Here is a 16,028-nt window from a genome sequence, read left to right as displayed (position 1 = left end):
CAGCCCAAACTTCAGCCCCAGCCCAAGCCCAGCCTTTTGCTGCTTTCCAAGGATCGCCTTTTTTCTTGGGTGGGATGAAGAAGGGTTTGGTGTTTGGTGGTACGTGAAGAAAGCAGGATTCGTTAAGCTTCTCTTCTTTCTCTGTCATTGTCGTCTGCCTGTTCCCTCTGCTTGTCTATTGCGCACCACTTCTTCTCTCGAAGAACTCAACTCGTGCCAGATGGCATTTCCGGACTCCGACCCCCCCCCTCCCCCTTTCATCTAAAGCTGTAACTCTAGATGTTGCCTGTTTGCTTGTTGGTTTTTTCTTGATGTTATTTGTTATTTGTTGCTTTGTCACAAGCCCTAACAGTCAACGTTACCTGCACGGCTTTTGTGAGGCCCTTGTTAGGGGTCTTTGGAAGAAAGCAGAGAAGTTGGTGTTGTTGTATTATGTTTATGTAACTAAAAGTAGGGATTCGATTTTTTTTTTCTTTGCATCATTATGTCTATTGTTTTTCTTTTTTCTTTTTTTCGTAATTTCCTTGCGCTTTTCATAGATCTATAGACGGGCCGTAGTTACTTTCTTGTGTTTCTTCTGGATTCTAATTCTGGCTGTTGATCATGTTATGAGTTATTACTCTATATGGTACCAGCTATAGCCTGGCTTGGCCGCAGGTATAAGCACTTACGTGCACTTATAACAAAAGAGCGATAAATCGGGAAAGAGAGGGTAGCATGTTGTTTCCATGTTCAGAGCCAGCCAACTCCGGGCCAGTCACCGAGTCCTTTTTTTTTAACCTAGTCCCGGATCTCGGCCGGGAATGCACATCAATTTTTCTATCTGTGGGCATAATAGACGAGACCAGGTAATTTTTTGCAATGGAAAATTAGGGTCGCGGGATTCTTTTTCCCATCTGTGAGGATCATCATCAACAAACTTCAACGTTCCATCTGTTAAAACGTGAAGAAATAAAAGCTTCGGGGGTTTCTGCTATTTCGGATGCAGGCCTGACTACCGTGCGCAACACAGTGCGTGCATGCTTTCACCACTGTATTGTCAAAGCCATACCGGTAAACCTGCCGAAACATGCCGGCTGGTATTTTTCTCTCGCCTGAATGACTATAGTCTAGAAGGGCAAGCCGGAAGATATGGCCCGGGCATAGGAGGGAGTGTGAGGTAATAGCTAGAAACGTAAGACTTGAAACTTGGACGGAGAGAAGAGCAAGATAGGTTAAACAGTTAGACAGGCTGTGTGATCTCCTGTGCTGTACGTGTATATGTGTGTTGTGGCGAAAACGAAATGAACGTTTCCTCTTTGCTTCTTCGGGTTCAGCGGGATGGGCTGTCGGGGGCAAGAGAACATAGACCAAAAGGGCGTATAATATTGCGTGGTCTTGTTGGGTGTGGTGCACTGAGGTGCACTGAGCAAAAGAGAACATAGCCCAGGAAGCTCATGATCCCCCCCCCCCCCTACCTTTCACACGTTACGGCACTTGGCGGAGTAGGTTTCCCGGCTCTAACATGCCCAGAGAAGGATGGGATGATCAGGAAGGGCAGGACAATAGGAAGGGGCGTAAGAGTGTGTGGCCTGGCTGATATACTGTATTTAGTGGCCTAGTGTTGCTTCTTCTAGCTAGAAGCACCCCAAGAGCATCCGGCTATTCAGATATGTGCTGGTGACCTGTTTTGAACTCTAGTCTACCTAGGCATTGTACTAGGCGTGTTTCTCTTATCAGCTTATGTACCGGCTCCGGGACTTGGGGGCCCCATGAGCCTGGGAGGCCTTGGAGACTCGCATAACTCATATATAGCGCATGGCCAGACTAGAGACCCGTTGTGTCTTTCTTCTTTCTCCTCTGAACCTTCCAAAGATTGTCACCGCTAGTATCAAGATATCCTGGCACCCTCTGCTATCTGTTCATTTTCCCGCTTCTGTGAACCTAATACTGTTATTATTCTTCATCTACACAGCTCTCATTCGTCCTTTGTCACTACTGCTACTATTACTACTTCATTTACCATTATAACAACTACCACACCTTCACACTAACCCCTCATTCCTTTTCCCACTATGAGACTGGTCATCCGCAACTCGCCTAAGAATGCTGGCATCTGGGCTGCGAAGCTGATCGTTGATCGCATTCACAGCTTCAACCCTACTGCCGAGAACCCATTTGTGCTTGGCCTACCGACTGGCTCGACCCCATTGGGTGTCTATCGTGAGCTGGTCCGCATGTACAAAGCTGGCCAGGTAAGCCCTACTTTCTCCCTTTCGTGTTTCCTTTTGTATTCTACGTACGGTAGCTGACCAGACAAAAAAACCTTTTCTTCACTCAGGTATCCTTTGCCAATGTCGTGACCTTTAACATGGTGAGCATCTTTTTTTCCCTCGTGTCTCTCCGGAAAAAGGTCTTGGCCTAACTCTCCTGCTCCTTTAGGATGAATACGTTGGCCTGCCTCGCGACCATCCTGAAAGCTACCACTCCTTCATGTGGACCAATTTCTTCTCGCACATTGACATTCAGCCACGCAACGTGCATCTTCTAGACGGCAATGCAGTCGATCTAGCTAAAGAATGTGCCGCATACGAAGCTCGCATTCAGAACGCTGGAGGTATCCGACTTTTCCTTGCCGGCGTTGGTGAGGACGGGCATATTGCCTTTAACGAGCCAGGCTCTAGTCTAGCATCGCGCACCCGTGTCAAGACCCTCACCCACGATACCGTGCTAGCCAATGCGCGCTTCTTTGATGGCGATGTTGCTGCGGTCCCCCGCCAGGCTCTGACTGTTGGCGTAGCCACCGTCTTGGACGCCCACGAGGTACTCTGCATGGCACTTGGCCCACGGAAGGCTCGTGCTCTGCACATGTGTGTTGAGAACGGTGTCAGCCACATGTGGACCATGTCAGCACTACAAAACCATCCGCGAGCCATTGTTTTGGCTGACGATGACGCGACGTTGGAGTTGCGTGTGGGCACTGTGCGATACTTCAAGAGTGTTGAAAGCGAGGCTGAGGCTGAAGCCGCTAAAGTCATGATACCTGCAGGCCAAGTACAGCAAACATCGGCACTAGCACCACTGAGCACTGGCAATAATGCAACACCCATTGTAATCGAAGCTAGCTCGCCGACGGCTGAAGCAGGGATGCCATCCTTATACACCGACAGTAAACTACTGGGAGCGACTGATGCAGCGGCAGCAGCGGCAATCGCCCGCACGCCATCACCCGACTTGGTCATGGATAGTATGTCGTCCCGAATTCCCGAGAACGCGCTGCAGCGAGCCAAAACACCGGAGCTTGTGCCAGATCGCATGGCCTCCCGGCTGCCAGATGCGACACCGCTGCTGCGTCGGTTGACTCCAAACCCGGAGACGCAAATACGCCAGATGGGAGGAATTGTAGCTTAAGACAAGGGAAGTAAGGGCAAATGCCGAGGGTTGTTCATGTGAGTTTAACGGCGTGGTAGAGGGCAAGGAAACCAGAGATACCATACAAATCAGTAAACACGGCACGAAAGTTGACATCACGAGAATTGATTCCTTTCTGTTATTATATTCACAAAGCTACAGTTACTGTATATAGACCATTCGTTAAGCAATTGAAATTTACCACTGAAACTTGACGCAAGCTGTAAAAAAAGGGCGCAGGACAACATAGAGGAGATCAGGATAGAACAAGTACTCTGGGTATTGTCATGTATATAGAGGCGAAAAAGAAGAGGAACGAAAAAGAAAGATAAACTAAGGCCAGATAGGAAGATAGATTGGAGGGGGAAGGGATATATGATATGAATAAAGGTAACAAGGAAAATGACTCCTCTTTACTCTGCAACGAAGTACCGCTTCGATTTATTCTGCACCTGTTGTGCTTTAATTTCTGGCGGCACAATTGTATGATGCACTACGTGGGGGCGATACACAGCATCAACGGGAGGCATCCTAAGAAATGATCACAATTGGTTAGTAAAGACCGCTTGGTCAAGTCACAGGACAAAAAAGGGCCCAAGACATGAAATAATACGAACATACCAGTCGTCCACACTTAGCGGAAAATACTCGTAGAGCATGTCTGCATCTTCTACTGCACCATGGCTTCCTACTGAGCCTGGTACACCGATACCTGTGCCGGCCCCTGTGGCAACAGAGACTATGCCGGCCTTAATGTGTTGTGGGCTCTGGACATCTGAGCCCGAACGGTTGGGGCTGCGTTCGTCTTCGGATAAGGAGAGCGGGAAAGGTCCAGAACCGCCAGGCGGAAGAGGAGGTGGCGGGCCATTGGAGATATTGGGCATGGAAATAGAGGTAGATGAGGAGGCTTTGGACCAGGCTGGAATGGGAGGACGTTGTTGGGCTGGTGAGAGAGCAGGCTTCTTGGAGAGGTGTTGTTGTTGTTGTTGTTGTTGTTGTTGTTGTTGCTGCTGTGCTGCGGTTGTTGATGGTTGTGGTTGTGGTTGTGGCGGAAGTTGTTGTTGTTGTTGTTGTTGTTGAGCCATTTGGGGTGTTTGTGAGGCTGTGTTGGTCGCTGTTGATACTACTGCGCTGGGTGGAGTGGAATATGCATGTGGCGAAGTCTGGGACTGCCAGTCGCTTGGCGCCTTCAAGAGAGAGTTAGTAGACAGACAAAGGCTTGAGGAAAGAGTAACTTGGTTTCTGTCCCCTCCTACCTGTAGCGTTGGCACAGACGAAAATCTCTGCTGGTGCTGCTGTTGCTGTTGCTGTTGCTGTTGCTGCTGTTGCTGTTGCTGTTGCTGCTGTTGCTGCTGTTGCTGCTGCTGCTGTTGCTGCTGCACTGTTCCAAATTGCATCGGTACCGAAGTCTCGCGCTCTGAGCTTGGATTTGACGTCAATGTATTCTTGCGCTCGGCTTTCTTGTCGCCGACTAGTGGCACATCCTTGCGACTGTCGAAATTTCGCGGGCTGCGGCCGCGCACAATGACGGGGCTTGACTCAACAGAGGCAATGCTGACCATGTTACCGGTGTTTGTCTTGCCAAGTAAAGTGATGTGTACGACATAATGTTGTTGTTGGCCCTTGCGGCGGCCGTTGTTGGCCGTAGCATGTTTAAATTGCAGGCGTCGCCATAGTAGCGGCACCAAGATAGTGGACGCATCGATTTCTTTGGCTGACTCAAGGTCAAATGTAATGTTAGATGGTGACGTAGCAGTCTGGCGCATTTCCTCGGAGCCGTTACCGGCAGCGGCAGCAGCAGCAGCGCTCTTCCATGGCACAGATATTATTTCAGTTGACTTGCGTTCGATTGATTCTGTAGCCGTGATAGATGCCGAGTACTCAACAATTTGGATGCGCGCGCCGTTCTCGCCCATGAACTCTACGGGCATCAGTCGCGGTAACGTGACCTGGCCAGAGCACTGCCATAGATTGCGTCGATAGCATGTGAGCTCTAGTGGCCGGCCAGTATTCTCGGCGCCAAAGACGTCCTCGGCCACAAAAAACATGCCGTAGAGCTCAGCGCTCATACCAAAGTCAATAAAGTTGCCGGCCTCGTCTATAGGCACCAGACTAGCCTTGGCTTCAGAGAAACCCAGAAGCTTGTTGTCAAGAGTTCGTGGAGATGCTTCTTCTTCATGAAAGGTATCAACGTCGCGCGGAGGCTCAACGAGACGGGGATATGAGGGGAAGGGGTCTTCAAATGTAGCAAAGGAGTCAAATTCGTACGGAGTCTGCTGAAACATAGCGGTGGTGGGCAGAGCGCCAGAGAAGGAAGCGGGCCTAGTTGGGGAAGGGGAGGGGGTGGGATATTGTTAGTAGAATAATAGAGGAGCGCTAATGATAATAGAGACAACGGCAAGGGACTATCACAACGGAGCAAAGACTCACATGGAGGGAAAGTCCTCAAAGCCCATTTCGGGCTCAAAGTCTATGCCCATGGACTGCGGTGGGCCGGCCAAGGTCATGTTATCGTTTGGCGCAGAAACATTAACATTCACAGGACCACCATGATGGGGGTTATGCGGGTGGCCGCCAAGGCCATGTGGATGTGAAGGGGCGTAGCTTCCATGGCCGTGGGCATGGTTATGGGCATGGCCCTGGTTATGGTTGTGGGAAACAGGCACAGCAACCGGCATAGGAACGGGGACGGAGACGGGGACAGGGGCGGAAGCAGAAGCGGAGGCCATTGGGTTGAAGCCGTCCATGGTTTATAAGATGTTGAAGTCGAGGTTGGAAAAGCCAAGTTGCGGGTCGGATCATGGCATAGGATACAAATACAGTCAAGATAAGAACCGACTCGGCATGCCTTGTCTTCGGAGAGAGCGACGATGCAGGGATGGACAGAGCCCGTCAAAGAAGGAAAAGGCCGAGACAACGCGGCGGCGCAGGCCCCAGAATCCAGTATTCCCGAGACAGAGTACAGGGGGAAAATGGGATGAGGGCCTGTAGACGGGGGAGCGAGGGGTGACGAAGATATTCGATGCGCGATGTGGGCTAGTTAAGATGGGAGGATAGCGATCGACTCATAACGGGAAGAGAAGCCCGGAAATAGCGACAACGGCGATGGGTGATTCAAAGCGGCTTCTTTTACTGGTGTTCAGCGGGTCTAGCAGTGGCTTTGTCCGGGTAGAAAAGAGGCGAGTTATGTTTTGGTAAGAAAGCAGGAAGACGCCCTGGTCTGGTGGCTCGATTGTTGGAGGGGGTTTGATCGCTTAGAGCCGGGTGGGCAGTCTAGTCGGCTCAGGGCTATTCGTGGTCGCTATTGACTCGGCTACGTGGGACTGAAGACTATACGCAGAGAAAATTCCGGGCTGTGATTTTATCGCGGCAATTGTTGATGGTTGGAGATATGAATGGTGGGTAGACCTGAACTAATGCAAGGCTGAGAGATTGATGAAGAGGAAAAGGAGGGAAAAAGGAATTAAAAAGAATTAAAGCTGCGGGAAAAAAAAGCACCAGAAAATTATGAAATTCTTTTTGTCCTTGGCGCGTCTCTGCTTCACCTCGCTTTTGCACTATACCAGCTTTGGCTGCTGCTGCTCACTTCTTCAGCATGAAAAACTCCAGAATGGCATCGCAATTCTTTGTTTGTCTCTTGTCACAGGTTTCAATGCCAATTACTCTTATCATCGCCAGTATATGTTTATACTGCCTGCAGCGGGCTTGGCTTGGCTGTTGTCTTGTTCCCTGGACCCTGTTGAACGCTGATTAACGATGTGGGTGATATTGGAGCATCGAAGCTTATATCCTAGCCCCATACGGTTAGGTTAGTATGAGCAAGCACAGTAAAAGTCGCAGAATATAGCATGTATTGTGCTAACTACCCCACTAAACGCATTAAAAACAGACTTGTTCAGGGTATCACCGGCAAAACCAGCCACTAAAACACGCCAACATTTCCCTCCCTCCTCTACACCACCCGCTCGCCAAATTTCCATACCTCTTCAACTGCCAGCTGTGTCGTCCCGGAGTCACTCTCCTCACTAAACACTACCAAGTCTGCGTCGGCCCCATGCTCAAGTGAGCCCTTGACAGCCCCAAGCCCCAGCACCCTTGCTGGCGTCTCAGTCGCCGCACTCAGAGCCTCTGCGACCGATGCCCCAGTCCAGGCTATAAAGTTGTTGATGCACTCAAGGAGTGTGATGGAACTAGGCGGTGTCAACATGTCAGCTTGCATCCACTACTAGCTGCAATCCGTGTCTCCATATACGTGCACTTACCTTCCTGCAATCGTTTCAGATCCTTCCAGCAGCAGCTTCGAGCCCTGCTTCACAATCTTGTACATTTCGTCGCCCATCTGGAACTCGTACTTCCCGTCATCACAGCCCACCAGATGCATCGCATCGGTAACTAGAATGAGCCCCTCGGGGTGTGCCTTGTATGCCAGCGCTACAGCCGCCGGGTGCAGGTGAATTCCATCAGCAATCAGCCCAAAACTCGGCATCGTGCGGCCACCGACACCGCCCAGTAGGCCCACCACTCCTGGCTCGCGGTGATGTAACGGCAACATGGCGTTAAACAGATGTGTGACCATAGATGCACCGGCATCCAATGCTCCCAGAGCTTGGTCATACGTGGCGGCCGAGTGGCCGATCGAAAAGACAATGCCGCGTTCTGTCAGCTCGCCAATAACCTCCTCCGTCATGCGACCTAGCTCCGGCGCCGCCGTAACCATGCGGATTGCGGACGCTATGCCTTGGCCGTTGGCATTGGGCAAGGCGCTGTATGCAGGCGTAAGGCTAGCAGCACCGTAGCACGCCTCCAGCGACGCAAACGAGCTAGCGGTCAAGAAGCAGCTACGGTTGTGGACGCCATTCTTGGCAGTGTTGAGGAACGGACCCTCGACATGGGCACCCAGTGACTCCGCACCATCAGCCGGCCGGCGTAGCTTCCCCGATGGCGCCAGATGTGGCAATGCTTTCTGGTAGAGCTCGGGAAGCTGGCTTGTCAATGTCGGCAGGTAGCCGGTCACGCCAGTCTTGATCAGCTGGCGATTGACAAGCGCTATTTTCTTAGAATATTGTGCGTCATCAGCTAACAGCGTGGAGAAGTTGAAGCCAAAAGCACCGTTGAGCTGTACATCAATCAGACCGGGCGAAACAATGCGGTTATGCATGTCGATGACAGCGTCGGCAGCAAGCCCGGAATTGTAGAAGCCAGCTTGCGCATCAATGATTTTGCCCGTGGCACTGTCGATCCACAAGTCGCCGGGGACAAAGGCGCTGTTGCGGAGAAGGCGGCAGTTGGTAAGCTTGGTGATACGCGGCACGGAAGGGACGGAAATGGTGGTGGCGGGCATGGTTGGAAGAGCGGGAATCAGGATATGTAGTAGAGTGGTGATATCAGGTTAGGTTTCTCGAATGGTTGCTAGTCTCTAGATAAAAGCCGTGCCTGTTGGTCTGTCTTTAGCATCTAGTCAAGACGATGCTGAACTGTTCGAACTTCAAGACAGCCTGCTCTATATACAAGCCCGCTCCGCTAGAAGCCTCCAGAATATACAAGAAAACCCACTCGTTCCTTGTCGCACCATTTATCACCAAACTAGACCTAGCTCGGCCATTGCGGGCAATATGCCGGTTATCTCGGTCTCAAGCCCTGCCACACTAGTAGTGCGATGCTACTTGCTAGTACAGTACTGGTACAGTGCTAGTACTGCTGCTACTACATCTACTACTACTACTACGTTCACAGGCGGCTGCTACGTTTAAGCACACGAGTCGGATAATCTAATGTACAATTCAATCTAACCAGCCCACCGCCACCAAAACCCATAAGCCCATCAAGCCGTACCATAATTAGCACATGTGGTACTTATGTCTCGCCTACTACGTTTCTATCGCTATAGCCGGGAGGCCTGGCCTAGCCTAGCAGTAACATTGCGACAGAATGGCAGAGCAGCCAGGCCATCTTCTCTTACAGCTATAACGCCCCTGTAATTTGAGCAAAGTCGCTAAAAAACGAGGCTTCCATCCACCGGGGGAGGACTGCAACTTAATAACTTGCCCTATGACAGCAGTACAACGTGTTGCTGGTGGATTGTTTCGTCACTTTCTAGGCTAACAAAAGAAATCAAAAGGAATCAATCAGGTAATCAGGAAGAAAAAGAAAACCCCCGGCAGTTCTCTAATGGCTTCTGGCGCGGCATTAAATGCTACTTATCTCTGAAGGAGATGAGGAGGTCTAAGTGCTTGTGCTAGGCCTTGGTCCTATGCCCTGTAGCCTGCTGGCCTGTAACCTTACAGCGGCCTGTAACCTCTAGCTACTCTCTCGTTGCAGTCAAAAACCAGCCTACGAAGTCGGGATCATCCCAGCAAAGCCTGCACTTACACGCACGCCAGAAAGACAGGGATCATGGCAAGAAAAAGGAAGGAACATTCTATCTAGGCGCTTGGTGTGGTCATGGACATCTTGGGAGCTTTTGGGGCTGTTTGTTGGTTGGCATATGTAACGTGCCAGAAGAACGGATCTCTGATGGTGCTTGGGCTGGTAACTAGGGTTTGGGGGCGCCGTGATCTAGGGTTGGCCTTATTGTCCTCCCTTGAAACTCAAAGAAGCTAAAGACGAGCAACGGATAGGCCCAGGCGGCTTAGTAAAAGTGAGAGGGCCCATGAAGGAGCTGCGACAAAGAGATAAAGCTTGCAGCGCGGGCCACATGCAATAGAAAATGAGAGCAAAGAAAAGGGAGAACTTGAGGGCCTAGATCTGTGTCCAGTATGCAGTATTGTGCTGTGCCGTCTTGTTTGTCTTGGTCTTTGACGTGTGTTTAAATACCTTGGTGTTAGTCACGTGATGACACAGCCCAGCCTTCCTGGAAAACCCGCTAAGCCTTCAAAGTCTGTGATCATGCACACTTACACACTACAATATCCAACACCTATAACACGCTCTTTCTACTTGTTGCCCTTCCGGCCCTGCGATATGCCGTAGTAGAGGTGCACAGACTAACATGTCTAGCCTTTCCTTTTCTTTCCCTTTACTTACAAAACACGTTACGACGTAGGTTTAGACGGAGGTAAGCCGGTGATCGATTTTATAGTGGTAGCCTCGTCAAGCTCTTTTTTGGTTTTATTTATTTTTTATTTTATTTTTTCCGTTACTTCTTCAGCCTCGTTCTCAATCTCAAAATTATTCCCCCAGCCATGGGCAATCTCACAACCGAGTCCGATCCAATATGGAATGATCTCGACTGGCAAGTTATCTCCCCTCATTTTGCTTGCCTTCTCTCCTCTCTTTTGGCTGTTACCTGTTGCTAACCTCAGCATACCTTGCTTTTGTGTTAACAGGGCCATGGGTCAGATGCTCATCATGGGCTGGGATGGCACCGAAGTGACACCACAGATTAAGCGTCTTATTGCTGAAAAGCATCTGGGCTCCATCATATTGACCGCCAAGAACCTGAAATGTGAGTGCTTTGCTCACAGGCCTAGATATGAAAACTTGGTAGATTTGTACTGATGTTCTCCCAGCTGCCCAGCAAACCGCAAAGCTCGTCCAGGAGCTCCAAACCATCGCTAAGCAGTCCGGCCACCCCCAACCCCTCCTCATCGCCCTAGACCAGGAAAACGGCGGCGTCAACAGCCTCTTTGATGACAATTACGTCTGCCAGTTCCCTAGTGCCATGGGCATCGGGGCTACTGGCCGCTCTGAGCTCGCCTATGAAGTCACTAAAGCCACCGCCACAGAAATCGCGGCCTGTGGTATCAATCTCATGCTTGGCCCTGTGCTGGATGTTCTTTCTAATGCTCGTTATCAACCGCTTGGTGTTCGCGCCACCTCCGATGACCCACAGGAAGTCTCAGAGTATGCCATTGCTGCAATCCGTGGCATCAAAGATGCCGGAATTGCCTGCTGTGGCAAGCATTTCCCCTCATACGGCAACCTAGACTTTGGCGGCTCTAATCTCGATATGCCTATCATCACCCAGACGCTGGAGGAGCTTAGTCTCAGTGCCCTGATTCCTTTTCGCAACGCTATTGCCACTGGAAACCTTGACGGCATGTTCGTCGGTGGCTGTGCCATTTCTAACCCTAGCCTCAATGTACAGCACGCCTGTTTGTCAGACCAAGTTGTAGATTACTTGCTGCGCAATGAGCTCAAGTTCAATGGAATCGCTATCTCTGAGTGTTTAGAGATGGAGGCTCTGAGTCACGAGATCGGCGTGCAAAACGGCGTGGTCATGGCCGTAGAGGCTGGCTGCGACTTGGTGCTTCTGTGTCGTGCTTATCCTGTACAACTTGAAGCTATCGAAGGTCTTCGGCTGGGTGTCGAAAGCGGCATCATATCTAAAGCCCGTATCATGACTTCGGTGCAGCGTGTGCTTAAAGTTAAGGCTGGGTGCACATCCTGGGCCAAAGCCCTCAACCCTCCTGGAATCTCGCTCTTGTCTCAGCTGCACCCCTCGCATCTAGCCCTTTCCAAGCGCGCCTATGACAGCTCCATTGCCGTCATCCGAGACAACGAGAAACTGATCCCGCTGTCTCACTCTATCCACCCCCAAGAAGAAATCCTCCTGCTTACTCCACTAGTCAAACCGCTGCCAGCTTCGACTCTAACTAAACTCAACGAGTCTAAGCATCGTCATGCCCCTGGCTCACAAACTGACGCCCATGAACGCTGGTCTCAAGCCTGCCGTGCTGGTGCCATCATGACAGGAGAAGAGGTGTTTCGTGAGCTAGGTAGGTCGCTAGCACGCACTCGGAATGGAAAGCTGCTGCACACGAGCTACACGGCAAATGGGCTACGGCCCGTCCACGAAAATCTCATTAATCGTGCTTCCTGCGTCATAATAGTCACTGCTGATGCTAATCGCAACAAGTACCAATTTGGATTCGCTAAGCACGTCGACATGATGTGCTCTATGTTGCGGTCACGCGGCCAGAAAAAGCATTTGATAGTTGTTGCCGTGAGCTCTCCCTACGACTTCGCGATGGATAAGACCATAGGCACTTATATTTGCACTTTTGACTTTACAGAGACAGCTATGCACGCTTTGGTACGCACTCTATTTGGCAAATGCCCTATGACCGGCACTCTGCCTGGAACCTTGCGCAAGACACGCAATCGCACCAAGTCGCGCCAGCCTTGGCTAGTAGAGCCCTACGACCGCGAGCGAGATTGCCACAGCCTTGACAAATTAATAAAATCTGTGGTGCGCAATAGCGTGGAGCTGCCAACTTTAGAAAAAGCCACTTCAACAGCCTTTCATCTCCCTTCCTGTGGAGCCTGGGCTGTTGATGATGACAGCCCTTCCCCGGACAAAGCTATTCCAATAGAAGCTCACTTTGTTGTCCGCAACAGCTCGACCGGCGCTCTGTACGGCTTTGTTGCCACCTGGATCTACCCAGCAGCCTCGCTAGGCGTAATCGGAACTCTACTTGTAGATCCCGTTAAGCGAAATGTCTCTATTGGCCGTTCACTACACCGACGTGCTGTGCGTAGTTTTGCGGCTGCTGGCGTCACGAAAGCGCAACTTGGAACTGCTTTCCCTGCTGTTTTCCTCGGTATCCCCACCAGCACCGATTCTGATACCGATACTGGTGCTGTGCACGACTGGTTTGCCGCTTCTGGCTGGACTGTGCAATTCCCTACACGCCTTGCCATCCTTGCCATTCCCTTGCTTTCTGCCTGGTCTGCACCTGATGGTCTGCTTGCTTCCATGCAACGTGCCGGTCTAAGCTTTGACTTGGTTCACGGTGTAGCTAATGCCGGCTCGGTTGAGGCCCATGTAGCCTCATGTGCCGGTCCCGATATTGTTGCTCTCTACCGCGCCGCATTGGCCGATCGCGTTTGTGGCGTTGTGCGCGCAAAGTGTGGCGATACCATCCTTGGTAGCGTTGTATTTGCTCGTGCCGGCAGCGTGCTCTCCAACGCCTTTCCGCTCCCAACTACCAATACAGCAACAGCGGCGACACAACAGCAACAGCAGACACGTAAGAAGACAACGGCGGCAATCCTAGCGCCTGTTGTTAGTGCGGGCCGAGAGCAACAAGCCCTGGTACTCCAAGGGCTGGCGTTGATGGGTGTCAGACAGAGTAAGGCAAATAAGTGTGAGAGTGTGGTATTGTGTTTGGTAAGCTTTCCCTTTGTTTATGCTCATGTGAAAGAACACTGCTAACATTTTGTCTTTTTCTTTGTTTCCGTTGTTTGACTTAGACCATCGATGAGTCTGAAGAGTTACTGCATGCGATGGGCTTCGAGAATGTGCAGACATACGACTCATTGACGACATCTCTTGACTGTGTAAGTTTACATGATCCTCGAATATATTCCTTGCGCCCTTTTGATTCTATTCCTTGCTAACTTTCCCCTTTGCGCCCTATAGTTGACGGGGGCTTAGACCCAGAATGAGTTGTCTTTGTTTAGAATGATATTTCCTTTTGTTTTTTTTAGCTATATACCCCCATGTGGTTAATTATATAAAGCTTGTATATTCCCGTTGTAGGTTAGCAAGATTAAGGTATTCATAGTTACGATGTCTATTAGTAGTAGATATGATGAGAGGGAAAAAAAAAAAAAAGAACAGGTCCTCCGTCTACGCTGCAGTAGCTGTATTCTCTGTGGATGGGCTGTCTGTGCTGTCTGTGCTGTCTGCTTTTGCAGTGCTAGTCGTGTCCTTAATCTCCGCGCTTTGTGAGACCTCTACTTTCTTAGTCTCTTCAGTCTTCTCCGTTTTCACCACATCCACAAGATTCTCTGAGCTCCCTGGCCTCCCTGGGCTGCCTAGAGTCGCTTTGCCCTGATTATCCACAACATCCAGTGTTTCTGGTGGCGAAACCGGTGCAGATTCAGTCTTAGAAGAGACTTCCCCAGGAGGAATTTCAGCACCAAGAGGCCTAGCTGGGTCTTCCATCTTGTCCCTGCTTTTCTTGTCCCTATCATCCTGCGAGAGCTTCTTGTAACTCAACGAGCCAGGGCGGTCATTCTCAACTGGCCCATCCTCCTCTTCTGACAACTCCAAGTTTCCTAAACCCTGGGCCATCTTATCCACAATATCTTCGTCAAACTCGCCAATCTCTTCCTCCCAAGTATCTTGTACGCCCATCTGTCTGAGCGCCTCCTTTTCGCCGACTGTATCCCTCCACAACACCTCTAGCTCATCCTCCCACCCTAATAGCCGCGCCAACCGCCGAACCCCGCGATCGCACGGCCCAAGCTCCAACACATCATCTGGTCTCTGACCCAAGCTGCCAACCTGCTCACGATTAAATAGCACACGAGGGGTCTCACGTGATGGCATATCCGCTGCACCCGCAAATGGATACACCGTGAGGCTAGTCCCCAGAACCAGCAGCAAGTCGGCTTCACGTGCTAGGTGTGCACTGTAGGTAAACTCCATTGGCAGGCCCTCGCCGAAAAACACAATGTCGGGTTTGATCAAGCCGTGACAACCTCGGGCTGTGCAACGAGCCACACGGCCGGCCTGTACGTGTTCACGCATAATAGCTCCATCAAAATCAGAACGGCACTCGATGCAGCGCTGTGTGGCAAAGCTGCCGTGGGCTTCAACTATCATGTCTGGTGACACACCTGCCCGCCGCTCGAGGCAATCGATGTTTTGCGTGAAAAGCTTACTAAGCAGCTGCTTGCGTGCTAGTAGCGTGATGAAGGCATGTGAGATGGTGGGATAAAACTTCCCCGGGTAAAGCTCCTTGGCAAGCACGTAGAACGGCTCCGGATGTTTGCGGAAGAAGTCAATGTCGAAGACTGCTTCAGGGTACGGAAGGTTGAGGCGCTTGAGATTATTGTAGAGACCAGTACCGGGAGAGCGGAAATCGGGAACTATACAAGCTAGTTAGTAGATATATAAGGAGGGCGCTAACGGAGAGGAATTCGCATACTGCCCGCAGCTGTTGATATCCCAGCACCGGTTAAGACGACAATCTTTTTGGCCTTGCCCTGGAGAATGAATTCTGCCACGGCGTCAAGTGTTCGGGCCGATAGGTTATAGGGGGTTATATCGGGACCCAACGATGCCGACTCATTCTGACCCATGGTAGTCCGGATTTAATATGAATTATAGGTTAATGAAAGTAGAGATAGATCAGGAAATCTATTTGACGATTAGAAGCCTTGTGTGGTAGATAGGTGTAAAGCAGGGAAAAAGAAAACCTGGCAAAGATGTGATTAATAGATTTCTATCGGCAGATACAAGAGCATAAATATCATATGCGGAGATGAAGAACACCAAGGGTCAAGTTAAGCCGAAAGTATAGAGGCGCAAAAAAAGCAGGTTGCACGTCAGCGGCGCGGGGTGCGAAGTGGGGCCGAAATTTTGCTGATTAGATAAGAAGCAATCAATATAAAAGCAAAAGAAAAGACAGCAAAGACAGCAACATACGAGACACATTAAGGGTAACATGACAAAACAAAGATATTATGTGTGGCTATGTAACAAGAGACCCTTTTCAGTGTCACCTTCATGTGGTTCGACCATGTACCACGTCGTTGGCTGAGCACCCAGGCTGATTCTGTTGGGACGTTTTGGCGTTACACAGCGTACATACAGTTACACAGGGCATGTGACACGGGCTCAGATACGTACGAGCATTAGCAGATACGCCCTTATTAGAGTTCGACCTGTATCCATCCCTATACAC

At 50.5% G+C, this 16,028-nt stretch overlaps 5 protein-coding genes across 5 annotated transcripts; 2 read left to right on the top strand and 3 right to left on the bottom strand.

Annotated features, from left to right (window-relative positions):
* Window positions 1-2,054: 2,054 nt before the first annotated feature.
* HOO65_020807 (Glucosamine-6-phosphate isomerase 1) lies at window positions 2,055-3,390 on the top strand (the record flags this gene model as incomplete). Its single annotated transcript, XM_071006796.1, has 2 exons — window positions 2,055-2,234; window positions 2,422-3,390. The coding sequence occupies 2 exons, from the start codon at window positions 2,055-2,057 to the stop codon at window positions 3,388-3,390; spliced, it is 1,149 nt and encodes a 382-aa protein (XP_070861445.1).
* A 575-nt stretch (window positions 3,391-3,965) lies between these two features.
* Window positions 3,966-6,137, bottom strand: HOO65_020806 (Protein pacG; the record flags this gene model as incomplete). Its single annotated transcript, XM_071006543.1, has 2 exons — window positions 3,966-5,712; window positions 5,821-6,137. The coding sequence occupies 2 exons, from the start codon at window positions 6,135-6,137 to the stop codon at window positions 3,966-3,968; spliced, it is 2,064 nt and encodes a 687-aa protein (XP_070861444.1).
* A 1,205-nt stretch (window positions 6,138-7,342) lies between these two features.
* Window positions 7,343-8,731, bottom strand: HOO65_020805 (N-acetylglucosamine-6-phosphate deacetylase; the record flags this gene model as incomplete). Its single annotated transcript, XM_071006774.1, has 2 exons — window positions 7,343-7,580; window positions 7,653-8,731. 2 exons carry the CDS (start codon window positions 8,729-8,731, stop codon window positions 7,343-7,345), a joined length of 1,317 nt encoding a protein of 438 aa, XP_070861443.1.
* A 2,006-nt stretch (window positions 8,732-10,737) lies between these two features.
* HOO65_020804 (putative lipoprotein YbbD) lies at window positions 10,738-13,753 on the top strand (the record flags this gene model as incomplete). Its single annotated transcript, XM_071006403.1, has 3 exons — window positions 10,738-10,834; window positions 10,899-13,463; window positions 13,677-13,753. 3 exons carry the CDS (start codon window positions 10,738-10,740, stop codon window positions 13,751-13,753), a joined length of 2,739 nt encoding a protein of 912 aa, XP_070861442.1.
* A 210-nt stretch (window positions 13,754-13,963) lies between these two features.
* Window positions 13,964-15,423, bottom strand: HOO65_020803 (NAD-dependent protein deacetylase hst2-1; the record flags this gene model as incomplete). The annotated part of the gene is made up of 2 exons (XM_071006749.1): window positions 13,964-15,210; window positions 15,270-15,423. 2 exons carry the CDS (start codon window positions 15,421-15,423, stop codon window positions 13,964-13,966), a joined length of 1,401 nt encoding a protein of 466 aa, XP_070861441.1.
* Between the last annotated feature and the right edge of the window lie 605 nt (window positions 15,424-16,028).

Source organism: Ceratocystis lukuohia (assembly GCF_044167205.1).
Source record: "Ceratocystis lukuohia strain C4212 chromosome Unknown Supercontig2_pilon, whole genome shotgun sequence".
Classification (NCBI taxonomy): Eukaryota; Fungi; Ascomycota; class Sordariomycetes; order Microascales; family Ceratocystidaceae; genus Ceratocystis; species Ceratocystis lukuohia.
This window is presented reverse-complemented; position numbering and strand designations above follow the sequence as displayed.